This window comes from Eretmochelys imbricata, chromosome 14, assembly GCF_965152235.1.
Source record: "Eretmochelys imbricata isolate rEreImb1 chromosome 14, rEreImb1.hap1, whole genome shotgun sequence".
NCBI classification, from domain to species: Eukaryota; Metazoa; Chordata; order Testudines; family Cheloniidae; genus Eretmochelys; species Eretmochelys imbricata.
The window spans coordinates 38,916,402-38,939,029 of NC_135585.1; the positions used below are offsets into that span (position 1 = coordinate 38,916,402).

The window sequence follows — 22,628 nt, forward strand, 5'->3', positions numbered from 1 at the left end:
AAAATATGTACTACCAATAATAGGCCAGGTTCTCAGTGGGTGGAAGTGTAGTTCCGATGAAATCAATGGAGCTGTGTCAATTTATAGAGACAAGGCGGTGGGAGGTAATATCTTTTATTGGACCAACTTCTGTCGGGGAGAGAGACAAGTTTTTGAGCTTACAGAGAGCTCTTCTTCACGTCTGGGAAACTAAGGCCAAGTCTACACTAGAGACCTATAGTGGTATAACTATGTCACTCACGCATGTGAAAAATCACACTGACTTAGCGCTGTCTACATGGGGTGGCTAAGGTCGGTAAAACTACGTCACTGAGGGGTGTGGATTTTTCACACCCCTGAGCGAAGTATACCGAAGAAAGTGTAGCGTACACCTGGCCTATGACTGGAGGGGTGTTAACGGGCCACTTCACCTTGAATGGTCCCTTGAAATGTGTTAATTACTTATGCTAAACAAAAAGAAAAGGAGTACTTGTGGCACCTTAGAGACTAACCAATTTATTTGAGCATGAGCTTTCGTGAGCTACAGCTCACTTCATGCTCAAATAAATTGGTTAGTCTCTAAGGTGCCACAAGTACTCCTTTTCTTTTTGCGAATACAGACTAACACGGCTGTTACTCTGAAACTTATGCTAAACAATCTCTTTCGACTTGAATTTAGCAGTGACATTCTAACCCCAGATCTACACTACAAGCTTTCATCGGTATAACTACATTGCTCAAGAGTTTGAAAAATCCAAACCAATGAGCGATGTAGTTATACCGATCTAAACCTTGGTGTTGACAGCACTATGTCCACAGGAGAGCGTCTCCCATTGAAATAGCTATTGTCTCTTGCAGAGGTGGGTTAACTATGCCGGTGGGAGAAGCTCTCCTGTTGGCATAGTAGTAAAATGCTACAATCGCAGCAATGCTGTACATGTAGACATGCCATGAGTTATTTCCCAGACCTGAAGAAGATCTCTGTGAAAACTTATCTCTCTCACCAACAGAAGTTGGTCCAATAAAAGTTATTACCTCACCCACCTCGTCTTTCTAATATCCTGGGACCAACCTGGCGACAGCAATGCTGCATGTGTCAATTTATGTCAGTGGAGATCCTGGCTCAATAAATACACAGCAATAGCTCATAAAAATAATTCCATGATAAAAATGAATAAAGAAAAAATGTAATGATACTTATTGGTGGTAGTAAAATAATAACATTTACAGTGGAACCTCAGAGTTATGAACACCTCAGAAATGGAGGTTGTTCGAAACTCTGAAATGTTCGAAACGCTGAACAAAAAGTTATGGTTTTTTCCCCCCAAAAGTTCACAACTGAACATTGACTTAATGCAGCTTTGAAACTTTACTATGCAGAATAAAAATGCTGCTTTCCCTGTATTTTTTTAGTAGTTTACATTTAACTCAGTATTGCACTGTATAGTATTTGGCTTTTTTCATCTCTGTTGCCTGATTGTGTACTTCCACCTCCAAATGAGGTGTGTGGTTGACTGGTCAGTTCGTCACTCTGGGGTTTGTAACTCTGAGGTTCTACTGTAAATATTAAAATAATAAATTCTATTAAACAATCAGCTAATTGGCAGCTTGCCCCTAATATACTCCACAAAAATTGCCATAGCAACTTAATTGCCCTACTCATCCTACCAAAAGCCGGTGAGCACATGGAATGCTACAATTTCCTTCATTTTCATATGAGAAGGAGTGAATTCGAATCCCTCATTACGAGGATCACCATTACAGTGTGGCTAACAAGGCCATTGTCCTAACCAGCCAATCACTGGGCACAGGGTCAGTGCCTCATTTGAATGCCTGTCACTATATAGGAGTACAGCTAATGCGAAGCCACTGCAGGCTGAGAACTGAGCTGGAGAGACCAGGGTGGAGAGCAATGGCTGCTGCCCAGACAAGAAAGAAAAAGGCCCAGATCCGGAGGAGGCAGAAGACCCAGCAGACGATGCTTCAGAAGCCACAGCCCAAGCGGAAAACGTCCCAGCCCCAGCAAGGCGGGTGGAAGCCGGTGTTGAAGCGATTGAGGAAAAGCCGGGGGAAGAGGCGTTTTTCTGCTTTGTATATCTCTGAGATGATGGGTCGGCTGCAGCGGGGAAATCGGCGCATGTCGGCCAAAGCCAAGGGACTGATGAACTCCTCCATGTGCAGTCTCTACAGTGGAGTATTCACGGAGGCTGACCGCAGGAGAAAGAAGAGACGCGGGTCTTTCATCGGCACCTCAGAGGTGCAAGCTGCTCTGGAGAAGGTGATGAAGGGGAATGTTGCCAATTATTCCACCACTTCCATCCACAGCAAGTCTCGTTAGAGAAACATTCCCTTTCCTTTCACCCTAAGGCCCTACACCATGGCAGGGGTAAGAGAAAGAGCAAGAAGGGAGAAGGGAGAGGAGCAAACACCAGCCTGAGAGACCCTAATGCCTGCCTGATTAAAGATCTATCATTGCCTTCAAGATGACCAGAAAAGCTGCACTTTGCCCTTTGCTGAGGGACCAGCCCTGTGTACAGCAATTCTTCATGCAGGAAGCTGAGCTAGAGCAGAGATGGAATCAAAAGTGGAATCTCCATGATTATGAATGAGAGAGGGTCATGCAGCATCCTGACACAATGGGATCATCAAACATTGCGAAAAATACCATTCTTCATCAGAAGAAAAGAGTTTATCCTGAACCAGCACCAAAGACTTTTCACACCTGGGAAAAAAAGATTCTCATGCTGCACCTTGAATTTGCAAGCGGTACTTTCCGTGATGGATGGAGACTGTCTTCTCTGCATTGCTTCACTGAAAGAGTCTGAGGGAAGAGATTTGCGAACATTCTAAATGAAAGGATTGCCAATGAGATGTTATCATAAGGGGAGAAATTAAGGTCATCTTGGCATTATAATAAACAGGATTTTAGCAGCAATTTCTGTTGCTAAATGTTTCCTTTATATGGGAGTGGGGGGAGTGCTTTATGTTTTAGCTAACTGGCTTCAAGATGGAGCTTGCTACGTTTATGGAGGGGATGGTATGATGGGACTATCTACAATAACATGATGTAGCCAGTATGCGACTGCTAGGAGCAAATAGCTCCAATGGCTGGTGATGGGACACTAGATGGGGAGGGTTCTGAATTACTGCAGAGAATTCTTTCCCAGGTGTCTGCCTGGCAGGTCTTGCCCACATGCTCAGTGTCTAACTGATTGCCATATTTGGGGTCAGGAAGGAATTTTCCCCTGGGTCAGATTGGCAGAGCCCCTCCCTGGGGGTTTTTCGCCTTCCTCTGCAGCACGGGCATGGGTCACTTGCAGGTTTAAACTAGTGTAAATGGTGGATTCTCTTTAAATCATGATGTGAGGACTTCAGTAACTCAGCCAGAGGTTAGGGATCTATTACAGGGATGGGTGGGTGAGGTTTTGTGGCCTGCAACGTGCAGGAGGTCAGACTAGCTAGATGATCACGATGATCCCTTCTGACCTTAAAGTCTATGAGTCTATGAGCATTTAAGATAAAGTCTTAATGAGTTGTAGACTTCTGCTAGAGTGAACACAAAGGGCTTTCAATGCATCCTTTTTTTCTGATCAGTGCTTAAAATAAATATCCAGCGACAGATGATAAAGGCATATAGGCCTCCGTTTTCGGCTTGGAAGGATAAGAACTCAAGATTATAAACCATTAAGAAAAGAGTGGATATAGGCTAGCCTTTCAGCCTAGAGAACTGTAACAACCATCTCCAGTTCCTCCAGATATATTCCTCTTCCTAACTACTTTGGTATTGTCCAAATTACGCAGAAGATGCTAAGATGTTACGTCTTACAGTTTCTCACCTCTAGGGTCTTCATGTGTACAATAAACAGGTCCCTTAAGGAGGATGTGTCATAGAATCATAGAATCATAGAATATCAGGGTTGGAAGGGACCTCAGGAGGTCATCTAGTACAACCCCCTGCTCAAAGCAGGACCAGTCCCCAACTAAATCATCCCAGCCAGGGCTTTGTCAAACTGGGCCTTAAAAACCTCTAAGGATGGAGATTCCACCACTTCCCTAGGTTCATAGATTCATAGATATTAAGGTCAGAAGGGACCATTATGATCATCTAGTCTGACCTCCTGCACAATGCAGGCCACAGAATCTCACCCACCCACTCCTGCGATAAACCTGTCACCTATGTCTGAGCTACTGAAGTCCTGAAATCATGGTTTAAAGACTTCAAGGTGCAGAGAATCCTCCAGCAGGTGACCCGTGTCCCATGCTACAGAGGAAGGCGAAAAACCCCCAGAGCTTCTTCCAATCTGCCCTGGAGGAAAATTCCATCCTGACCCCAAATATAGCGGTCAGCTGAAGCCTGAGCATATGGGCAAGATTCACCAGCCAGATAACGCATTTCAGTGCTTCACTACCCTCCTAGTGAAAAAGATTTTCGTAATATCCAACCTAAACCTTCCCCACTGCAACTTGAGACCATTACTCCTCGTTCTGTCATCTGCTACCCTGACAACAGTCTAGATCCATCCTCTTTGGAACCCCCTTTCAGGTAGTTGAAAGCAGCTATCAAATCCCCACTCATTCTTCTCTTCCGCAGACTAAACAATCCCAGTTCCCTCAGCCTCTCCTCATAACTCATGTGTTCCAGTCCCCTAATCATTTTTGTTGCCCTCCGCTGGACGCTTTCCAATTTTTTCACATCCTTGTTGTAGTGTGGGGCCCAAAACTGGACACAGTACTCCAGATGAGGCCTCACCAATGTCGAATAGAGGGGAATGATCACGTCCCTCGATCTGCTGGCAATGCCTCTATTTATACAGCCCAAAATGCCATTGGCCATCTTGGCAACTAGGGCACACTGTAGACTCATATCCAGCTTCTCATCCACTGTAACCCCTAGGTCCTTTTCTGCAGAACTGCTGCTGAGCCATTCAGTCCCTAGTCTGTAGTGGTGCATGGGATTCTTCTGCCCTAAGTGCAGGATTCTGCACTTGTCCTTGTTGAACCTCATCAGATTTCTTTTGGCCCAATCCTCTAATTTGTCTAGGTCCCCCTGTATCCTATCCCTACCCTCCAGTATATCTACCTCTCCTCCCAGTTTAGTGTCATCTGCAAACTTGCTGAGGGTGCAATCCACCCCATCCTCCAGATCATTAATGAAGATATTGAACAAAACCAGCCCCAGGACCGACCCTTGGGGCACTCCACTTGATACCGGCTGCCAACTAGACATGGAGCCATTGATCACTACCCGTTGAGCCCAACAATCTAGCCAGCTTTCTATCCACCTTATAGTCCATTCGTCCAGCCCATACTTCTTTAACTTGCTGGCAAGAATACTGTAGGAAACCGTGTCAAAAGCTTTGCTAAAGTCAAGGAACAACACGTCCACCACTTTCCCCTCATCCACAGAGACAGTTATCTCGTCATAGAAGGCAATTAGATTAGTCAGGCATGACTTGCCCTTGGTGAATCCATGCTGACTGTTCCTGATCACTTTGCTCTCCTCTAAGTGCTTCAGAATTGACTCCTAGAGGACCTGCTCCATAATTTTTCCAGGGACTGAGGTGAAGCTGACTGGCCTGTAGTTCCCCGGATCCTCCTTCTTCCCTTTTTTAAAGATGGGCACTACATTAGCCTTTTCCCAGTTGTCTGGGACCTCCCCCGATCGCCATGAGTTTTCAAAGAATGGCCAATGGCTCTGCAATCACATCCACCAACTCCTTTAGCACCCTCGGATGCAGCGCATCCGGCCCCATGGGCTTGTGCTTGTCCAGCTTTTCTAAATAGTCCCAAACCACTTCTTTCTCCACAGAGGGCTGGTCACCTCCTCCCCATGCTGTGCTGCCCAGTGCAGTAGTCTGGGAGCTGACCTTATTTGTGAAGACAGAGGCAAAAAAAGCATTGAATACATTTGCTTTTTCCACATCCTCTGTCACTAGGTTGCCTCCCTCATTCAGTAAGGGGCCCACACTTTCCTTGACTTTCTTTTTGTTGCTAACGTACCTGAAGAAACCCTTCTTGTTACTCTTAACATCTCTTGCTAGCTGCAACTCCAAGTGTGGTTTGGCCTTCCTGATTTCACTCCTGCATGCCTGAGCAATATTTTTATACTCCTCCCTGGTTATTTGTCCAATCTTCCACTTCTTGTAAGCTTCTTTTTTGTGTTTAAGATCAGCAGCGATTTCACTGTTAAGCCAAGCTGGTTGCCTGCCATATTTATTATTCTTTCTACACATCGGGATGGTTTGTTCCTGTAACCTCAATAAGGATTCTTTAAAATACAGCCAGCTCTCCTGGACTCCTTTCCCCCTCATGTTATTCTCCCAGGGGATCCTGCCCATCAGTTCCCGGAGGGAGTCAAAGTCTACTTTTCTGAAGCCCAGGGTCCGTATTCTGCTGCTCTCCTTTCTTCCTTGTGTCAGGATCCTGAACTCGACCATCTCATGGTCACTGCCTCCCAGGTTCCCATCCACTTTTGCTTCCCCTACTAATTCTTTCCGGTTTGTGAGCAGCAGGTCAAGAAGAGCTCTGCCCCTAGTTGGTTCCTCCAGCACTTGCACCAGGAAATTGTCCCCTACACTTTCCAAAATCTTCCTGTATTGCCTGTGCACCGCTGTATTGCTCTCCCAGCAGATATTTGGGCGATTGAAGTCTCCATGAGAACCAGGGCATGCGATCTAGTAACTTCCGTGAGTTGCCGGAAGAAAGCCTCGTCCACCTCATTCCCCCTGTTCCGGTGGTCTATAGCAGACTCCCACCACGACATCACCCTTGTTGCCCACACTTCTAAACTTAATCCAGAGACTCTCAGGTTTTTCTGCAGTTTCATACTGGAGCTCTGAGCAGTCATACTGCTCTCTTACATACAATGCAACTCCGCCGCCTTTTCTGCCGTGCCTGTCCTTCCTGAACAGTTTATATCCATCCACGACAGTACTCCAGTCATGTGAGTTATCCCACCAAGTCTCTGTTATTCCAATCACATCATAATTCCTTGACTGTGCCAGGACTTCCAGTTCTCCCTGCTTGTTTCCCAGGCTTCTTGCATTTGTGTATAGGCACTTAAGATAACTCGCTGATCGTCCCTCTTTCTCAGTATGAGGCAGGAGCCCTCCCCTCTCACGCTCTCCTGCTCGTGCTTCCTCCCGGTATCCCACTTCTCCACTTACCTCAGGGCTTTGGTCTCCTTGTCCCGGTGAACCTAGTTTAAAGCCCTCCTCACTAGGTTTGCCAGCCTGCTTGCGAAGATGCTCTTCCCTCTCTTTGTTAGGTGGAGCCCGTCTCTGCCTAGCACTCCTCCTTCTTGGAACACCATCCCATGGTCAAAGAATCCAAACCCTTCTCTCCGACACCACCTGCGTAGCCATTCGTTGACTTCCACTATTCGACGGTCCCTACCCAGGCCTTTTCCTTCCACGGGGAGGATGGACGAGAACACCACTTGCACCTCAAGCTCCTTTATCCTTCTTCCCAGAGCCACGTAGTCTACAGTGATCTGCTCAAGGTCATTCTTGGCAGTATCATTGGTGCCCACGTGGAGAAGCAGGAAGGGGTAGTGATCCGAGGGCTTGATGAGTCTCGGCAGTCTGTCCGTCACATCGTGAATCCTAGCTCCTGGCAAGCTGGAAACTTCTCAGTTTTCCCGATTGGGGTGGCAGATATATGCCTCAGTCCCCCTGAGGAGAGAGTCCCCGACGACCGCCTCCTTCTCTTGGGAGTGGTGGTCATGGAACCCCCATCCCCAGGACAGTGCATCTCATGCCTTCCAATTGGTGGAGTCTCCTTCTGTTCCCTTCCCTCAGATGTATCATCTAGTCCACTCTCTGCATTCGTATCTGTGGAGAGAACATGAAAACGGTTGCTTACCTGTATCTGCATGACTGATACATGGACGCTCCCCTTTCTTCTTCTGGAGGTCACATGCTGCCAAATTTCTTCACCGTCCTTCTGTCCCCGCTGCGTAGCCTGCTCTGAATCTTCTGAACGTTGTGTCCGTAGCAGCATATCCTGAGGTCTGTCCCGGAAATCTTCAGTTTCTCTTATGCAACACAGGGTCAATCCTTGTTTCTCCAGACCTTGAACCTACTCTTCCAATATGGAGACCAGCTTGCACTTTGTCCAGACAAAGTCGCTTCTGTCCTGTGGAAGAAAGACAAACATGGCACATCCTGTGCAGGTCACAACAGCTGAACGCTCACCATCCATATTACCTTCCTTCTTCGAGCTTCCTCAGGAGTTGTAGTAACTACTCAGAGAAGCGTGCAAGATGAAAGCCTCAGTGGGCTCTCCCCAGGCGAACTCCCAGGCAAACTCCCTCTGTTAGCCTCTCTGCTGTTCGCTGCTCAGCTGGTTCGCAGCTGACTGGCTTTTTATAACTGGCTTTTTATATCTGTCCAATACAACTCTGTGGAATCTCCAAGAAAGGAAAGAATGGAGTTGTTTTAAAGCACTGGTTTTCAACCAGGGATCCGAGGCCCCCTGGGAGGCTGCGAGCAGGTTTTAGGGGTCCACCAAGCAGGGCTGGCATTAGACTCACTGAAGCCCAGAAAGCCGAAGACCTGGGCTCTGAGCCCCACCACCTGGGGCTGAAGCCTGAGCAAGTTGGCTTCGTGGGGGCCCCTGTGGCATGGGGCCCTGGGAAATTGCCCTGCTTGCTACCCCCTAATGCTGGCCCTGGCTTTAAAAGGCAGAAAAACAGTTGCTGTGGCACAGGTCGGCCATGGAGTTTTTATAGGATCTGGGGGGGAGGGAAAGGTTGAGAACCCCAGATCTAAAGCACAAATTTTAGTTCCTTTGGGTCCCCCCCTTATTTACAATTAGAAGTGACTCCATCTGCCTCTGCCAGGTCTCACAACACCTCATAATCAACCATATCAGAGGCTGATGGTAGACATGGTAAAGTCTAAAATGGACACCTGACCTTGGAGCCTCACTAGGAAGAGACCCTCACAACCACAACTCCTTATCCAGCACCAGGTCTATGTGACATTCCATTTCATATTATTTATGGAAATATGCTTATGATATGGCAAAACGGAGATATACTTTATGCAAGATAGCTCATGTAAGATATCATTGGAAAAGTTATTATGTACTGAATGTGATTATCCAATGTGTATGCCTGTATCATTTCTGTATCTGAAGTTAGGAATATTCACTATGCATCTGTATTTCAAATGGGATACTTTGGGTGTCACCCCCAACTAGCCCTTCAGGTACAACAATGAAAAAGCCAGACAGGGCTGATGGCCCATTAGCAAAGACAATGGACTGTGAAAGAGCTTAGTCTTCCAGTGGATGCTCCAGAAGCCCTGCTAGTAATGGCTGTCACAGCCCTGCAGAGACAGGGGTCTGAATCACCTGGTACGGGACCCACCCACTTTTTGGAATGCTAGTGTTTTTCCACTGCAAGACAAAGGGTTCCCGCCTTACACAAGAGCTATATAAGGCAGGGAAGTGACATCATCAAGGTTCTCCTCTGCCTCTCCACCCAAAGAGAAACTGAAAAACACCTGGAAGCAAGAACTGAACTTGGGGGAGAAGGGTTGAGCCCAAGCTGGAAGAGTGTCCAGCTTGTGAGTAATATGGGACCTCTGCAACTAGTGTGTGCTGCGGAGCTGTGGGATTGGTCGACGCTATGCACGGCTCATGCGGCGTCTCATGGTCTCGGACACCATCCCGATGTCCAGGGACATCTACATCGAACACATCACCGGCCACTGACAGTACCAGGAGGTGTGAGCCGGTACGACATCATGCATCAACTATGGGAAAAGGACTGAGAGACTTTTTCCATTAGAGCATATGAACTGGAACCATAAACTCACTGAACATTAAATCCCACCACATGAGGGTGAATCCATCCTCATCATCGTATCCACTCATTATACTCCACACCTGAACATAGCCATTATATGAACAACATACCCCCATATCTCAGGTTTCAGAGTAACAGCCATGTTAGTCTGTATTTGCAAAAAGAAAAGGAGTACTTGTGGCACCTTAGAGACTAACCAATTTATTTGAGCATGAGCTTTCGTGAGCTACAGCTCACTTCATCGGATGCATACTGTGGAAACTGCAGAAGACATTATATACACACAGAGACCATGAAACAATACCTCCTCCCACCCCACTGTCCTGCTGGTAATAGCTTATCTAAAGTGATCATCAAGTTGGGCCATATCCAGCACAAATCCAGGTTTTCTCACCCTCCGCCCCCCCGCCCCAACTCACTCTCCTGCTGGTAATAGCCCATCCAAAGTGACCACTCTCTTCACAATGTGTATGATAATCAAGGTGGGCCATTTCCTGCACAAATCCAGGTTCTCTCACTCCCTCACCCCCCTCCAAAAACCACACACACAAACTCACTCTCCTGCTGGTAATAGCTTATCCAAAGTGACCACTCTCCCTACAATGTGCATGATAATCAAGGTGGGCCATTTCCAGCATAAATCCAGGTTTTCTCACCCCCCCACCCCCATACACACACAAACTCACTCTCCTGCTGGTAATAGCTTATCTGAAGTGATCATCAAGTTGGGCCATTTCCAGCACAAATCCAGGTTTTCTCACCCCCCCACCCCCATACACACACAAACTCACTCTCCTGCTGGTAATAGCTCATCCAAAGTGACCACTCTCCCTACAATGTGCATGGTAATCAAGGTGGGCCATTTCCAGCACAAATCCAGGCTTTCTCATCCCCCCCCGCCCCCGGAAACAAACACACACACACACACAAACTCACTCTCCTGCTGGCAATAGCTCATCCAAACTGACCACTCTCCAAGTTTAAATCCAAGTTTAACCAGAACGTCTGGGGGGGTGGGGGGGGGTTAGGAAAAAACAAGGGGAAATAGGCTACCTTGCATAATGACTTAGCCACTCCCAGTCTCTATTTAAGCCTAAATTAATAGCATCCAATTTGCAAATGAATTCCAATTCAGCAGTTTCTCGCTGGAGTCTGGATTTGAAGTTTTTTTGTTGTAAGATAGCGACCTTCATGTCTGTGATTGCGTGGCCAGAGAGATTGAAGTGTTCTCCGACTGGTTTATGAATGTTATAATTCTTGACATCTGATTTGTGTCCATTTATTCTTTTACGTAGAGACTGTCCAGTTTGGCCAATGTACATTGGAGAGGGGCATTGCTGGCACAGGATGGCATATATCACATTGGTGGATGTGCAGGTGAACGAGCCTCTGATAGTGTGGCTGATGTTATTAGGCCCTGTGATGGTGTCCCCTGAATAGATATGTGGGCACAGTTGGCAACGGGCTTTGTTGCAAGGATAAGTTCCTGGGTTAGTGGTTCTGTTGTGTGGTATGTGGTTGTTGGTGAGTATTTGCTTCAGGTTGCGGGGCTGTCTGTAGGCAAGGACTGGCCTGTCTCCCAAGATTTGTGAGAGTGTTGGGTCATCCTTCAGGATAGGTTGTAGATCCTTAATAATGCGTTGGAGGGGTTTTAGTTGGGGGCTGAAGGTGACGGCTAGTGGCGTTCTGTTATTTTCTTGGTTAGGCCTGTCCTGTAGTAGGTGACTTCTGGGAACTCTTCTGGCTCTATCAATCTGTTTCTTCACTTCCGCAGGTGGGTATTGTAGTTGTAAGAAAGCTTGACAGAGATCTTGTAGGTGTTTGTCTCTGACTGAGGGGTTGGAGCAAATGTGGTTGTATCGCAGAGCTTGGCTGTAGACGATGGATCGTGTGGTGTGGTCAGGGTGAAAGCTGGAGGCATGTAGGTGAAAGAACCTGGATTTGTGCAGGAAATGGCCCACCTTGATTATCATACACATTGTGAAGAGAGTGGTCACTTTGGATGGGCTATTACCAGCAGGAGAGTGAGTTTGTGTGGGGGGGTGCGGAGGGTGAGAAAACCTGGATTTGTGCTGGAAATGGCCCAACTTGATGATCACTGTATATAAGCTATTACCAGCAGGAGAGTGAGCTTGTGTGTGTATGGGGGTGGGCGGGTGAGAAAACCTGGATTTGTGCTGGAAATGGTCCACCTTGATTATCATGCACATTGTAGGGAGAGTGGTCACTTTGGATGAGCTATTACCAGCAGGAGAGTGAGTTTGTGTGTGTGGTTTTTGGAGGGGGGTGAGGGAGTGAGAGAACCTGGATTTGTGCAGGAAATGGCCCACCTTGATTATCATACACATTGTGAAGAGAGTGGTCACTTTGGATGGGCTATTACCAGCAGGAGAGTGAGTTTGTGTGTGTTTGGGGGGGGGGGGGGGGCGGAGGGTGAGAAAACCTGGATTTGTGCTGGAAATGGCCCAACTTGATGATCACTTTAGACAAACTATTACCAGCAGGACAGTGGGGTGGGAGGAGGTATTGTTTCATGGTCTCTGTGTGTATATAATGTCTTCTGCAGTTTCCACAGTAAGAAAAGGAGTACTTGTGGCACCTTAGAGACTAACCAATTTATTTGATGAAGTGAGCTGTAGCTCACGAAAGCTCATGCTCAAATAAATTGGTTAGTCTCTAAGGTGCCACAAGTACTCCTTTTCTTTTTCCCCATATCTCAATGTCTGTACTTTGACCCATTAAACTTTTAGCCCCAATCAGGGAGATTGCAGTTTATGTATTCCTTACGCCACCCGTTCCTAAACCGAATTTTGCACCCCTTGATAATCTGTAAAAGTAGGAAAAACTTTTTCACTAGGAGGGTGGTGAAACACTGGAATGCGTTACCTAGGGAGGTGGTAGAATCTCCTTCCTTAGAAGTTTTAAGGTCAGGCTTGACAAAGCCCTCGCTGGGATGATTTAATTGGGGATTGGTCCTGCTTTGAGCAGGGGGTTGGACTAGGTGACCTCCTGAGGTCCCTTCCAACCCTGATATTCTATGATTCTGTGATTCTATACCTTATTCCCTGATAACCAGAGACTTCTATGCTTAAACTCTGTACTATTTTCTTTTTACTTCAACATCATATTAATAAAATTATTATACCTGAGATCTCAAGCGGCAGGCCAGTGCAGCTGCCTTTCAAGACTTTCTGTAATCTGCCTGCAACAATATCTAGGGTGAGAAATTACTATTTGTAAACAATTTCTTTAGTGAAACAAGCTTAGTTTGAGTGTTTTGTTTTAATTTTTTAGTAATATATTTTTGTTCTCTTTGCTATCTCTTTAACCACTTAAAATCTATCTTTTATAGTTAATAAATTTATTTCTTGTTTATAATATAACCCAGTTTGTGCAATTCATAATTGGGGGTGGGGGGCACATTGAGGGAGGTAGGCACCTGAGTGCTGGGGCAAGTCCCTTTAGCTGAGTCTTCCCAGAGCTGATCTCAGTGTCTGTGTTGTTCTGCAGTTGGGTGTGGCCCTGCCTGTGTGTGTTCTGGAGGATGCTTAAGAGCCTGGCTCAGCAAGACAGGTAAAAAGGGGACCTATGCTGTTAGAACGGGCGGGCTCCGTGGTATCTCAGCACATCAGGTGGCATCTTAAAGAGGTGCGACCTATCACAGACTAGACCGGGGTTGATAAGGCGTTCATAAAGAAGAAGTATTAGGTGTAGCTGAAGGTGGTTAATTAGAATCTGCTTGGTAACTGTTCTCAAAAGAGAGGGTAAAAATTGATGAGAATGTTAACAGAAAGAGATGGCTTTTTTGGCAGAACCTTGCTACTGCTTGCTTCCGGGGATTAAGCGACTGGGTCTATAAAGGGCAGTAGCATCATTTCCCATCAATAATAATAGCCCCAACACTTCCTTTTAATAACCACAATGGGCAGGTGTTCATCTTGGTGGTGGTTGTGAAATCTTATCCTAAAATTTGAGAACATCCAACAACACTGAGAATGGAAGGAACTCAACAGAGAGAAGTGGTCTGTTCAGACAGCCCAGTCCATTTTGAGTTCCTGAGAGACTGTGACAGATCTGAGCAATCTTACCTGCAAAGCAGATGGAAAACTACTGACAATGGACCAGATTTGCAAAGGTACTAAGGTGCCTAAAGATTCAGGTGTTCAAAAGCCCCTAAGCAAGTTAGGTTCCTAACTCCCATTGATTTCAATAGCAGTTAGGTGTCTAATATGTTGAAACACTTTTGAAAATCTTACTAGACCTACTGGCATTGTGAGGGGCCTAAATACCTTTGAAAACTTGGTCCCGGCGTCCCTGATACATCAAAGCACTTAAGCACATGCATAACTTTAAGCACATGTGTAATTCCATTGATTTAAAGGGGACTATGGACTTGCTTAGGTGTTCTGCTGGATTGGGGCCAAGGAGACTGTCTTCCTGTCTTGTAGCATATAGGCTCTGATTCATCTCCCATAGCAGTCAATAGGAAACTCCAATTGACTCCAATGGGAAACTTCCATGATTCCAGAGGAAGTTGAATTAGACCTATATGATCTAGTTTACAAAAATGCCAAGCGCCTAAAACTCCAGTTGAAGTCAATGGGAGCTACTATTGCTTGGAACCTCTGAAAATCAGAGTCTATGTAATGTTTTGCACTATCTGAGGAATGAAAATATCTTGCCATTTCCAAGATCCTATATCATCCCAGATATTCTCCTGTCACACTCTGTTCCAGGCCTCTGTCAGCCTGGAATGGAAGACTGTATACAATAAGGGCCCGATCTCACCACCATTTACTACTGAGCAAAGCGCTTGTTTACTGCAGTTAATTGTCTTATTGACTTCAGTGACAATAAGCATTTCACTCGGTACGAAATGTTTGTTTTGTTGAGTGTAAAGCATCGGATCCTGAAAGGTATTTACACACATTTCTGGAGAAAACTTGAGTTGGTTAAAACAGACATAAGCATCTCACTGTGTCACATAACAAGGGCTTTCCATTTCATTGCCAGCTATTTTCTTGTGGCGAATAGTCGGAAAGCAACTTGGCTTTGATCATGAGAGGGTCATTTCTGGAGTTAACAGTTATCCATTTGTTATGTGCATTGGCTTTAGAACATACATACAGTGCTTAGAGAGAACTCGGATGGGAAGGTTTTATACATTACAAATGAAAAAACGTACAAATCCTGAAGCAATAGCTCATTCCCTAGGGGCTTGTTAAGGCAAGGGCAGCCTTCACCATTGAAATCAAATAATAAAAACATGGGAACATTTCATTCTGTCCAGTTGCTCTGCACTTAAACCAATGTTATGTGAGAGAGAAGAAGAAATAACAATGAAGGGTGGAACCTAAAAACAAAACAATGGGCCATCTTTTTGTGCTGTGTTTGTATAGCAGCTAGCACAATGGGGTCCTGGTCCATGGCTAGAGCTCCTCGATGCTACTGCAATAATAATAATAATAATAAAAAATAATGTATTATTAATACCACTACCTCAATTACGATGTAATTGATAACATGAAATAATAAAAAATGAATGATAAAAATAAATCCAACCCAATAAAATAAAAGATTGGTGCAATAATATTAATATGTGACTAATGTAATTTTAATATGCAAAATCTCTAAGGTTCACCTCATTGGCCAGAATGACCAGACAACAGCCAATAAGCAGCTAGGGTTTTAAAAGCCTGTCATTTGCATAAGGAAGGGAAAATGACATAGCCGCACACAAATGCACAGTGGGGCCTGTACAGCCTAGTCATAATGCAATTGGCTGGAGTGGCAGCCTGGTTACCCAATCAGCAAGCCCAGGGTGGGCCCTCATTTGCATGCTAACTGTTATATGAGATCTCAGCTGGCGGGAGGCTGGTGGCATTTGGCTGGGGAGAGCTGAGCTGAACAGGAGCAGAGTGGAAAGATGGCAGCTGCCCAGAGAGGGAAGAGGAAGGTCCAGATTAAGAGGACACAGAAGGCCCAGCAAGATAAGCCACGGACCGCCCCCAAGCAGGGGAAGCGCCAGCCCAAGCCCCAGCTGGGGAATCAGATGAGGCAGAAGCCAGTGGCAAAGCAGCTGAAGAGCTGCCAGGGGAAGAAGGGCCTGGGGAGGAACGGTGTCCCCGCCCGCTACGCCTCCAAGATGCTGCAGCAGATGACGAAGGTGCGCATGTCGGCCAAGGCCAAGGGGCTGATGAAATCCTTCATGGCTGATCTCTACAGCCAGGTATCCACCGAGGCCGAGCACTTGAGGAAACAGAAACAGCTCCCCGCCTTGGGCTCCTCGGAGGTGCGAGCTGCCCTGCAGCAGGTGATGCCAAGGGAAGTGGCCAAACACTCGGCCACCCCCATCTGCAATGAGTCTGTGTAGAGAACTGTCCCTCCCTTCTCCCTGGGCACAAGCCCGGCTGGGGGGAGAGAAAGAACAAGAGGGGAGAAGGGAGAGAAGCAAGCACCAGCCTGAGAGACCCTGACACCTGCCTGATTGAAAATTGCTGGAAAGATGTCTAACAAACCTGCATTTTGCCCCCTACTGGTGGACCAACCTCACACTCTTCTGCACGCCAGATACTCAGATAAAGGAGAGAGACTCCATCCCATCACCTGAAACAAGGGACCATCATGCTGCAGCCTGAATCAATGAGAGCTCCTTAAGAGGCCTGTATTCTACAGCCTGAATTCCTGAGAGAATTTGCGTTATTTTAAAGAAGAGACCGTCATCTCGCGGCTGAATCAATGAGATAGGCTTTCTGTTATTGGCCACCAGGCGGCAGACCGAATGAAGCAGAGACTTGCCATCCTTGTAAACTCAGAGACAATCGAGACCGAGTAAAGAGATTGGCCACCATTAGAAATGAAAGAGTTGTAGGGGAGGTGGGAAAAATAAGAGACAGTAACATCACCTCGGCATTATAATAAAATTGGAATGTTAGGAGTGGTTTGTTGTGTGTTTCTTGTTTCCCAAAGAAAAAGAAGAATGGGATGGTTTGTGGTTTGGGATTTAACATCTTTTAGACCTATTTTCAAAGGTATTTGGGCACCGAAGGATCCAGATAGGCATCACGTAGGGTTTTCAAAAACACCTGAAGCAGGTTAAGTGTAGACTCCATTTGATTTCAACGGGAGTTAGGTGCTTTTGAAAATCCCACTTAGTGCCTATCTGAATCTTTAGGCACCAAAATACCTTTGTAAGTCTGGCCCTGAGCTTGTTGTGCCAGCAGCTGTATTTTATTATATGTCTGTACAGCATAATCACACCCTGAGAGGGCTGAGACCTTTAGAAGTAGTTGTATCTGTCTTTCTACATAAAATAATAACATAAAGTGCAGATAAGAGTTTTGCAATCATGGGTGGTGGGTGAACCACTCCTTTGGGGAGGCTAGCACACCAGCCCCGCCCCTTCTGCCAGAGGCCTCCCTTGTCGCTAGAGGAGCCCTGCCCTGCCCACCCCAGCCGCTCTGGCTGGCCTGAGCTGCCGACTCCAGCGCTGGGCCACTGGCGGGCCCGAGCTCCAGGTCGCTGGCTGGAGCTGAGCCCTCGCGGGCTTCAGGGTAGGAAGGCGGGGCCTTGGGGCGGAATATGAGTGGGGCTATGGCCTGGGTTATGGGAGACTTTGCCTGCCCTGGCCTTTGATACTCACCACCCATGGTTGTAGTTTCTGATACAGTGAGTGTAAATCAGAGTTGGCCAGATCGAAAGCCTCCTGAAATCCCTGGAAATGTAACTGTATATGACAATGACTGTATTTAAAAACAAAACAAAAAAACAACAAAAAAAAAGCGGCAAAGAAGGTTCTCTTTTGGGGATGTCAGATAACCCCCCCTAAACTCTTCCTACAGAGACAATTATGTTTTCTAATATAGGGCATGTACTTGCAGCCTAGAACAAGCATAAAAAATCCAAATCCTTCTGTTTATTCTTTTTGAACTGTTTACATTCTTAAAAGAGACAGCTAGTGAGTTTACAATTAGTTTTGAAAATGAGAAGAGTGGGAGTGATCTGGAATGGGAGAGCTGCTGGGGAGTGTATGAGGGTTGAACTGAGATAGATTCCCCAATTTCCCAACGTGACAATCATCTTGGCGTTACAATAAAAGTGGAATTTTAGGAGCAGCTTTTTGTGTGTTTCTTGTTTCTTGATGAATAAGAATGGAGTATCTTTTGGCTTTAATCTGAGCTATTAAAGCTTTGAAAGAGACATACAGATGCCAGTGGTCTCCAGTCTGAGGTCTTGTCTACACTATAAACGCTTTGCGGGTATAGGCACACCGATCTAGTGATACTGGCAGAGCCCCCTGGTGTAGATGCAGCATATGGCGACAGAAGGAGTTTTTCTGTAGCCTCCCTGACTGACATTAGCTATGCTGGCAGAAATGCTCTTATGTTGGTGTAGCTGCACCTACAATGGGGGTTTTGTCGGCGTGGCTATCTCGCCTAGGGCTTTGGTTTTTTCACACCCCCTGACCAACATAGCTACGCCGACAAAACTTCATAACTGAGGCCTGCTGTGCACATAAAATGTAGAGGTCTAAGTCACTTAGGGGCGTGAAAAATTCACACACTCCTGCGAGGCATAGTTAAGCCGACCTAAGCCCCAGCGTAGACTCCCTCTTAGAGAGGTGGATGTACTACAGTGATGGAAAAAACCCCACCGCTGGCTGTAGGAAGTGTCTACACCACAGCACTGCTGCTGTAGCGTTTCTCATGTAGATTTAGCCTAATTTTTATAACAGATCTCACAGAGACTGGGACGTGACATCACAATCACCTTGTTAAACTAGTCTAGCCACAGGACTGTTGATATCACATTCCTCTGTGGCTGACTCTGGCATCTAGCCCCTGTTGCACTTCAGTGTAGACACTAGCTATGCTGACAGGTAATCCACCTCCCCAAGAGGAGGTAGCTGGGTTGATGGAAGAATTCTTCTGTTGACCTAGTGTTGCTTACACCAGGGATTAGGTGGGTATAGCTATGTCTCTCAGGAATGTGGATTTTTCATGCCCCTGAGAGACGCAGCCATCCGTGCATCTGATTAAGTGGGTTTTAGCCCACAAAAGCTTATGCCCAAATACATTTGTTAGTCTCTAAGGTGCCACAAGGACTCCTCCTTGTTTTTGCTGATACAGCAAAACACAGATACCATTCTGAAACCAGCTATCCTTATGTAAGTTCCCTGTGTAGACAAACCTTCAGTCTCTGGTGATTTCTAAGGATTTACACCTGATTCACCCAGAGTGGCTGAGGCCAGGTCTACACTAAAGAGTTAGATCGACCCAGGAGCACCAGGTGGGGGGGAAAGCCCCCGCCCCAACCCTGTTTCCCCAACAAGAGCACAGGGCGTGGGGTGGGGCCCCCACTTGTTCTGGCCCCAGGCTTTACAGTCCTCTAATCCACTTCTGCCTGTCGCTGTAATGAGCGTCCACACTGCACCCCTGTACTGGTTTAAAGGTATACCTAGCCTGACAAGGGAATCAAATGCAGTGATTCCCAGAGAGGAGTAGGGGGTGAGTGTGTGCGTGTAAGGAAGTCAATCAGGCCGAGCAACTCTAATCGATTGTGTGTAAGAGAGAAGAAGGAAGGAAGGGAGACTGTGGGCGCGACTTTGCTTTTCTGACTGGGAGGTAAAGATGTGTACCGTGCTCCAGGCTGCAGTGGTTTGCCCTGGGTTGAGAGTGTGGACTGGAAGGGAGATAGTGTAGCCGCCGCGAGGACTCTAGCCTTGCCACTGAGCAGGCGGTAGAGGGAAGTGGATTGGATGGATTAAAGCATGATTGCAAACACCACCAATCAGGGATCAACCTGAGCCAATGAGAGAGTTTAATCCAAGCCCAGGATATACTCGGTGCGGCTAGCTGGACGGTGAAGTCCACGCCTGGGTGACTTTATACACTTTGGCTCTGGCCTGGGGAAGGGAAACAAGTGAGAAGAGGGAGGCAGGAGAAACTGGGCAGGTACCCTTGGAGAAGGGAGAGGAGGGATATGGAAAAAAAACGGGGCCGGGAAGACGGGCTGAAACCTGATACACACTGCTGGCAGGGCGCTGCTGTATTGAGGAACGGGAGCGAGTAGCACTCAGCCGGAGCAGCCGGTGTAATCCAGTTTAGAGCCTGTCTAAACCAGCGGGAGTAGTTCGGTGCGTCTGTGATCCTTTGTGTAGATCAGCAGCAGTCGCGGGTCTGTGTGTGCCGTGGAAGGTGAGACCTGAGGGCTCTCAGGGCAGAAGGAAAACAGGGTGAGGGAGAGCGAAGGGCGGACACTTCTGCAGAGAGATTGTGAGGCGCTTGTTTCAAAGTTGGCCCCGTCAGTGTCAGGATGGCCGAGTGGTCTAAGGCGCCAGACTCAAGGCTCTGTCTTCCCCTCTCCTGGGTGTTCTGGTCTCCGTATGGAGGCGTGGGTTCAAATCCCACTCCTGACACGATCTTTTTAACGAATAATAAATTAATTTTGCTATCTCTCAAAGGAAGTTTTAGTCTCATTAGATTAAAATGGGAAAATAAGCCAAGGATTCTTTCCTTCCTTCCCTTCTTTCCATTCACAGTATATTTAAAAACATGTATGTGTTTTGTTTCCAGGGCTCTTTTCCATCAGATCTTTATTTGCCCTGTATTATGGAGGGGCTCTAAGGGGTAAAGGGGAGATTTGGGGGTGGATCAGCTGCCGCTCCGATTTTAGCATTGTTCAGACAGCCTTGAAAAGAGCCGTAAAATCTATAACCCGCCGCACAGACAGCTCTTTCAAAGTTTAAATCAACTGCAGGGGGGGGAGCAAAGCCAGTCTCTGCTGATTTGCACAGGATTTGTGTCTGCTGCAGAGTTCCGTGTGCAGTCTAGATGCTTTGCTCAGTTCAGGGACGTGAAATGATTGTGTGTGATTGCAATGAAGGCTTTTGCGTTTCCGCTTTGGTCAGAACTAGTGGGGAAAATACTAGCTCTGTACCTGCCAGCAGGAGTACATCCTACATGAGATTTCCGTCAGCTCTTCCCTGGTGGTCTAGTGGTTAGGATTCGGCGCTCTCACCGCCGCGGCCCGGGTTCGATTCCCGGTCAGGGAATGACGCTTTTAAATTAAAATATCTGTAATTTTCACATGAAAGGGGCGGGGAAGAGAAAGAGATTCTCCAATTCTGAATATGGATTTGGTATTTTTTTTAAAGTTTGTGCTATAGTTTCAGAAGGCCAGATTTTTACACTCTACTGCAACCTGGGAAGAGAAATTAACATTGTTTTTATGCTTGTGAATGATTCAATTGCTTCCCCAGCCCTAGGGGGCTTAGAAAACTGCTAGATAGATGAGGATCTGGGAGAGACATTTGTGAAGGCTGATTGCAGGAAGCACAAATGCCCCTGAGTAACTTTACCCACAGAAAGAAAAGCACCTTTGTGGCACCTTAGAGACTAACTAAGACTTACTCACAGAGTAAGCCATTGAAACCATGGGGATAGTGGTGAATGAAATTATTCATGTGTGCAGAGAAACCTTACTGTTTCTCTTAGCGAAGTTAGGAGCCATAGGGTATATTTCTTAGGGTGTCACCAAATAATCAGATGCTAACACTTTTTGTCACTTTCTGATTTTATTGACTAGTAGAAGGACCTTCAGCAACACTGTATCTAGGAGGCTGGGGAACAAGCTGACTTTTCTCTCTCCTTTATTTGGCAGCATGGCCTTGGAGTAGCGCTGAAGACAGCTAGATTCCAGTCTTGGCTCTCCTGAGTGACCTTGAGCAAAGTCCCCACTCCGTGCCTCAGTTTCCCCATCTCAAAAATGGAGATAATGCTGGTGCCTTCCTTTGCAAAGTGCTTGGAGATATGCTGAGGAATGGTACTATATGAGAGCTAAGTATTATGAGTCATTCTACAGCCCTACAAAATCTCAGCCTGAAAGCAGATGCTTCCTGTCCCAGCCATAAGCAAAGTTATTTGGGGCCAGATTCTGCCACATGAGTAGCCCCATTGAAATCAGCAGGGTAAATTGTGTGGTAAGGCACCACTTCGTATGTAAACGAGAGGAAATAAAACTCAATTCTTAGTTTAAAGGGGCAAAGTGTGCTGATAAAAAAAAATCTGCACTATTCCAGCAGAGTAAGGGGGGTATTTTGTAAAGTGCAGCCAATCTGGGATCAAACTTTTTTTTAAAAGACTAACCAAATAAAGAGTCCCCTTTATTTATAGTAAATATTGCCTTACTCTTTGAGTGGTCCCACTAAGAACCGGGAAGCTGTTGGAAGGTTAAAGTACTAATCAGCTGGAGTAAGTGTGTCAGAATCTAACCCTTGTTAATTATTATTGATTAGTATCATAATTATCATCCTCCCCAAACTGGAAATCCATCAGGAATTGAGGCTTTACCGTTATTGTGCTCATCAAAGCTTGCTTTATTTTTGTTTTAAAAATAAGTGTCAGGTTTATGGGAAAGAAACAAAGGATGAAAGCAATCATCATGGTCTAGTAGCTAGATCACTGCACTGAGAGTCACAAGACCTGGGTTTCATTCCCAGTTCTGGCACTGACCTGCTGATTAACCCTACACAAGTCACGTCACTTCTTCGTGCCTCAGTTTCTCCATTTGTGACAGTGACCGCTGTTATAAAGTGCTTTGAGATCTACTCATGAAAAATGCTGTAGAAGAGCGAGGCGGTCTTAAGCACAAATCCCCACGTGACAACAAGAGCTCTTACAGTTACCAGGCCGTGCTTACAGAACCTGTTAGACCCTTTCCAGCATTTAAACACGTATTGCTTTACACTGATGAGCAGTCTTAAAGTCCCTTATAGTATTAAAATATACTAATACAGCCACAGTCTCACCAGTGCCACAACAAGCAGGGCAGTTGC

At 46.3% G+C, this 22,628-nt stretch overlaps 2 protein-coding genes and 2 non-coding genes across 4 annotated transcripts; all 4 read left to right on the forward strand.

Annotated features, from left to right (window-relative positions):
* Positions 1-1,891: 1,891 nt before the first annotated feature.
* LOC144273994 (H2B.U histone 2-like) lies at positions 1,892-2,317 on the forward strand. Its single transcript, XM_077832716.1, has one exon. It carries the CDS (start codon positions 1,892-1,894, stop codon positions 2,315-2,317), a length of 426 nt encoding a protein of 141 aa, XP_077688842.1.
* A 13,402-nt stretch (positions 2,318-15,719) lies between these two features.
* LOC144273995 (histone H2B type 3-B-like) lies at positions 15,720-16,166 on the forward strand. Its single transcript, XM_077832717.1, has one exon. It carries the CDS (start codon positions 15,720-15,722, stop codon positions 16,164-16,166), a length of 447 nt encoding a protein of 148 aa, XP_077688843.1.
* A 3,935-nt stretch (positions 16,167-20,101) lies between these two features.
* TRNAL-CAA (transfer RNA leucine (anticodon CAA)) lies at positions 20,102-20,210 on the forward strand. Its single transcript has 2 exons — positions 20,102-20,139; positions 20,165-20,210. It is a non-coding gene; the product is annotated as a tRNA-Leu (tRNA).
* A 564-nt stretch (positions 20,211-20,774) lies between these two features.
* On the forward strand, positions 20,775-20,846 carry TRNAE-CUC (transfer RNA glutamic acid (anticodon CUC)). The gene has a single exon. It is a non-coding gene; the product is annotated as a tRNA-Glu (tRNA).
* Positions 20,847-22,628: the final 1,782 nt, after the last annotated feature.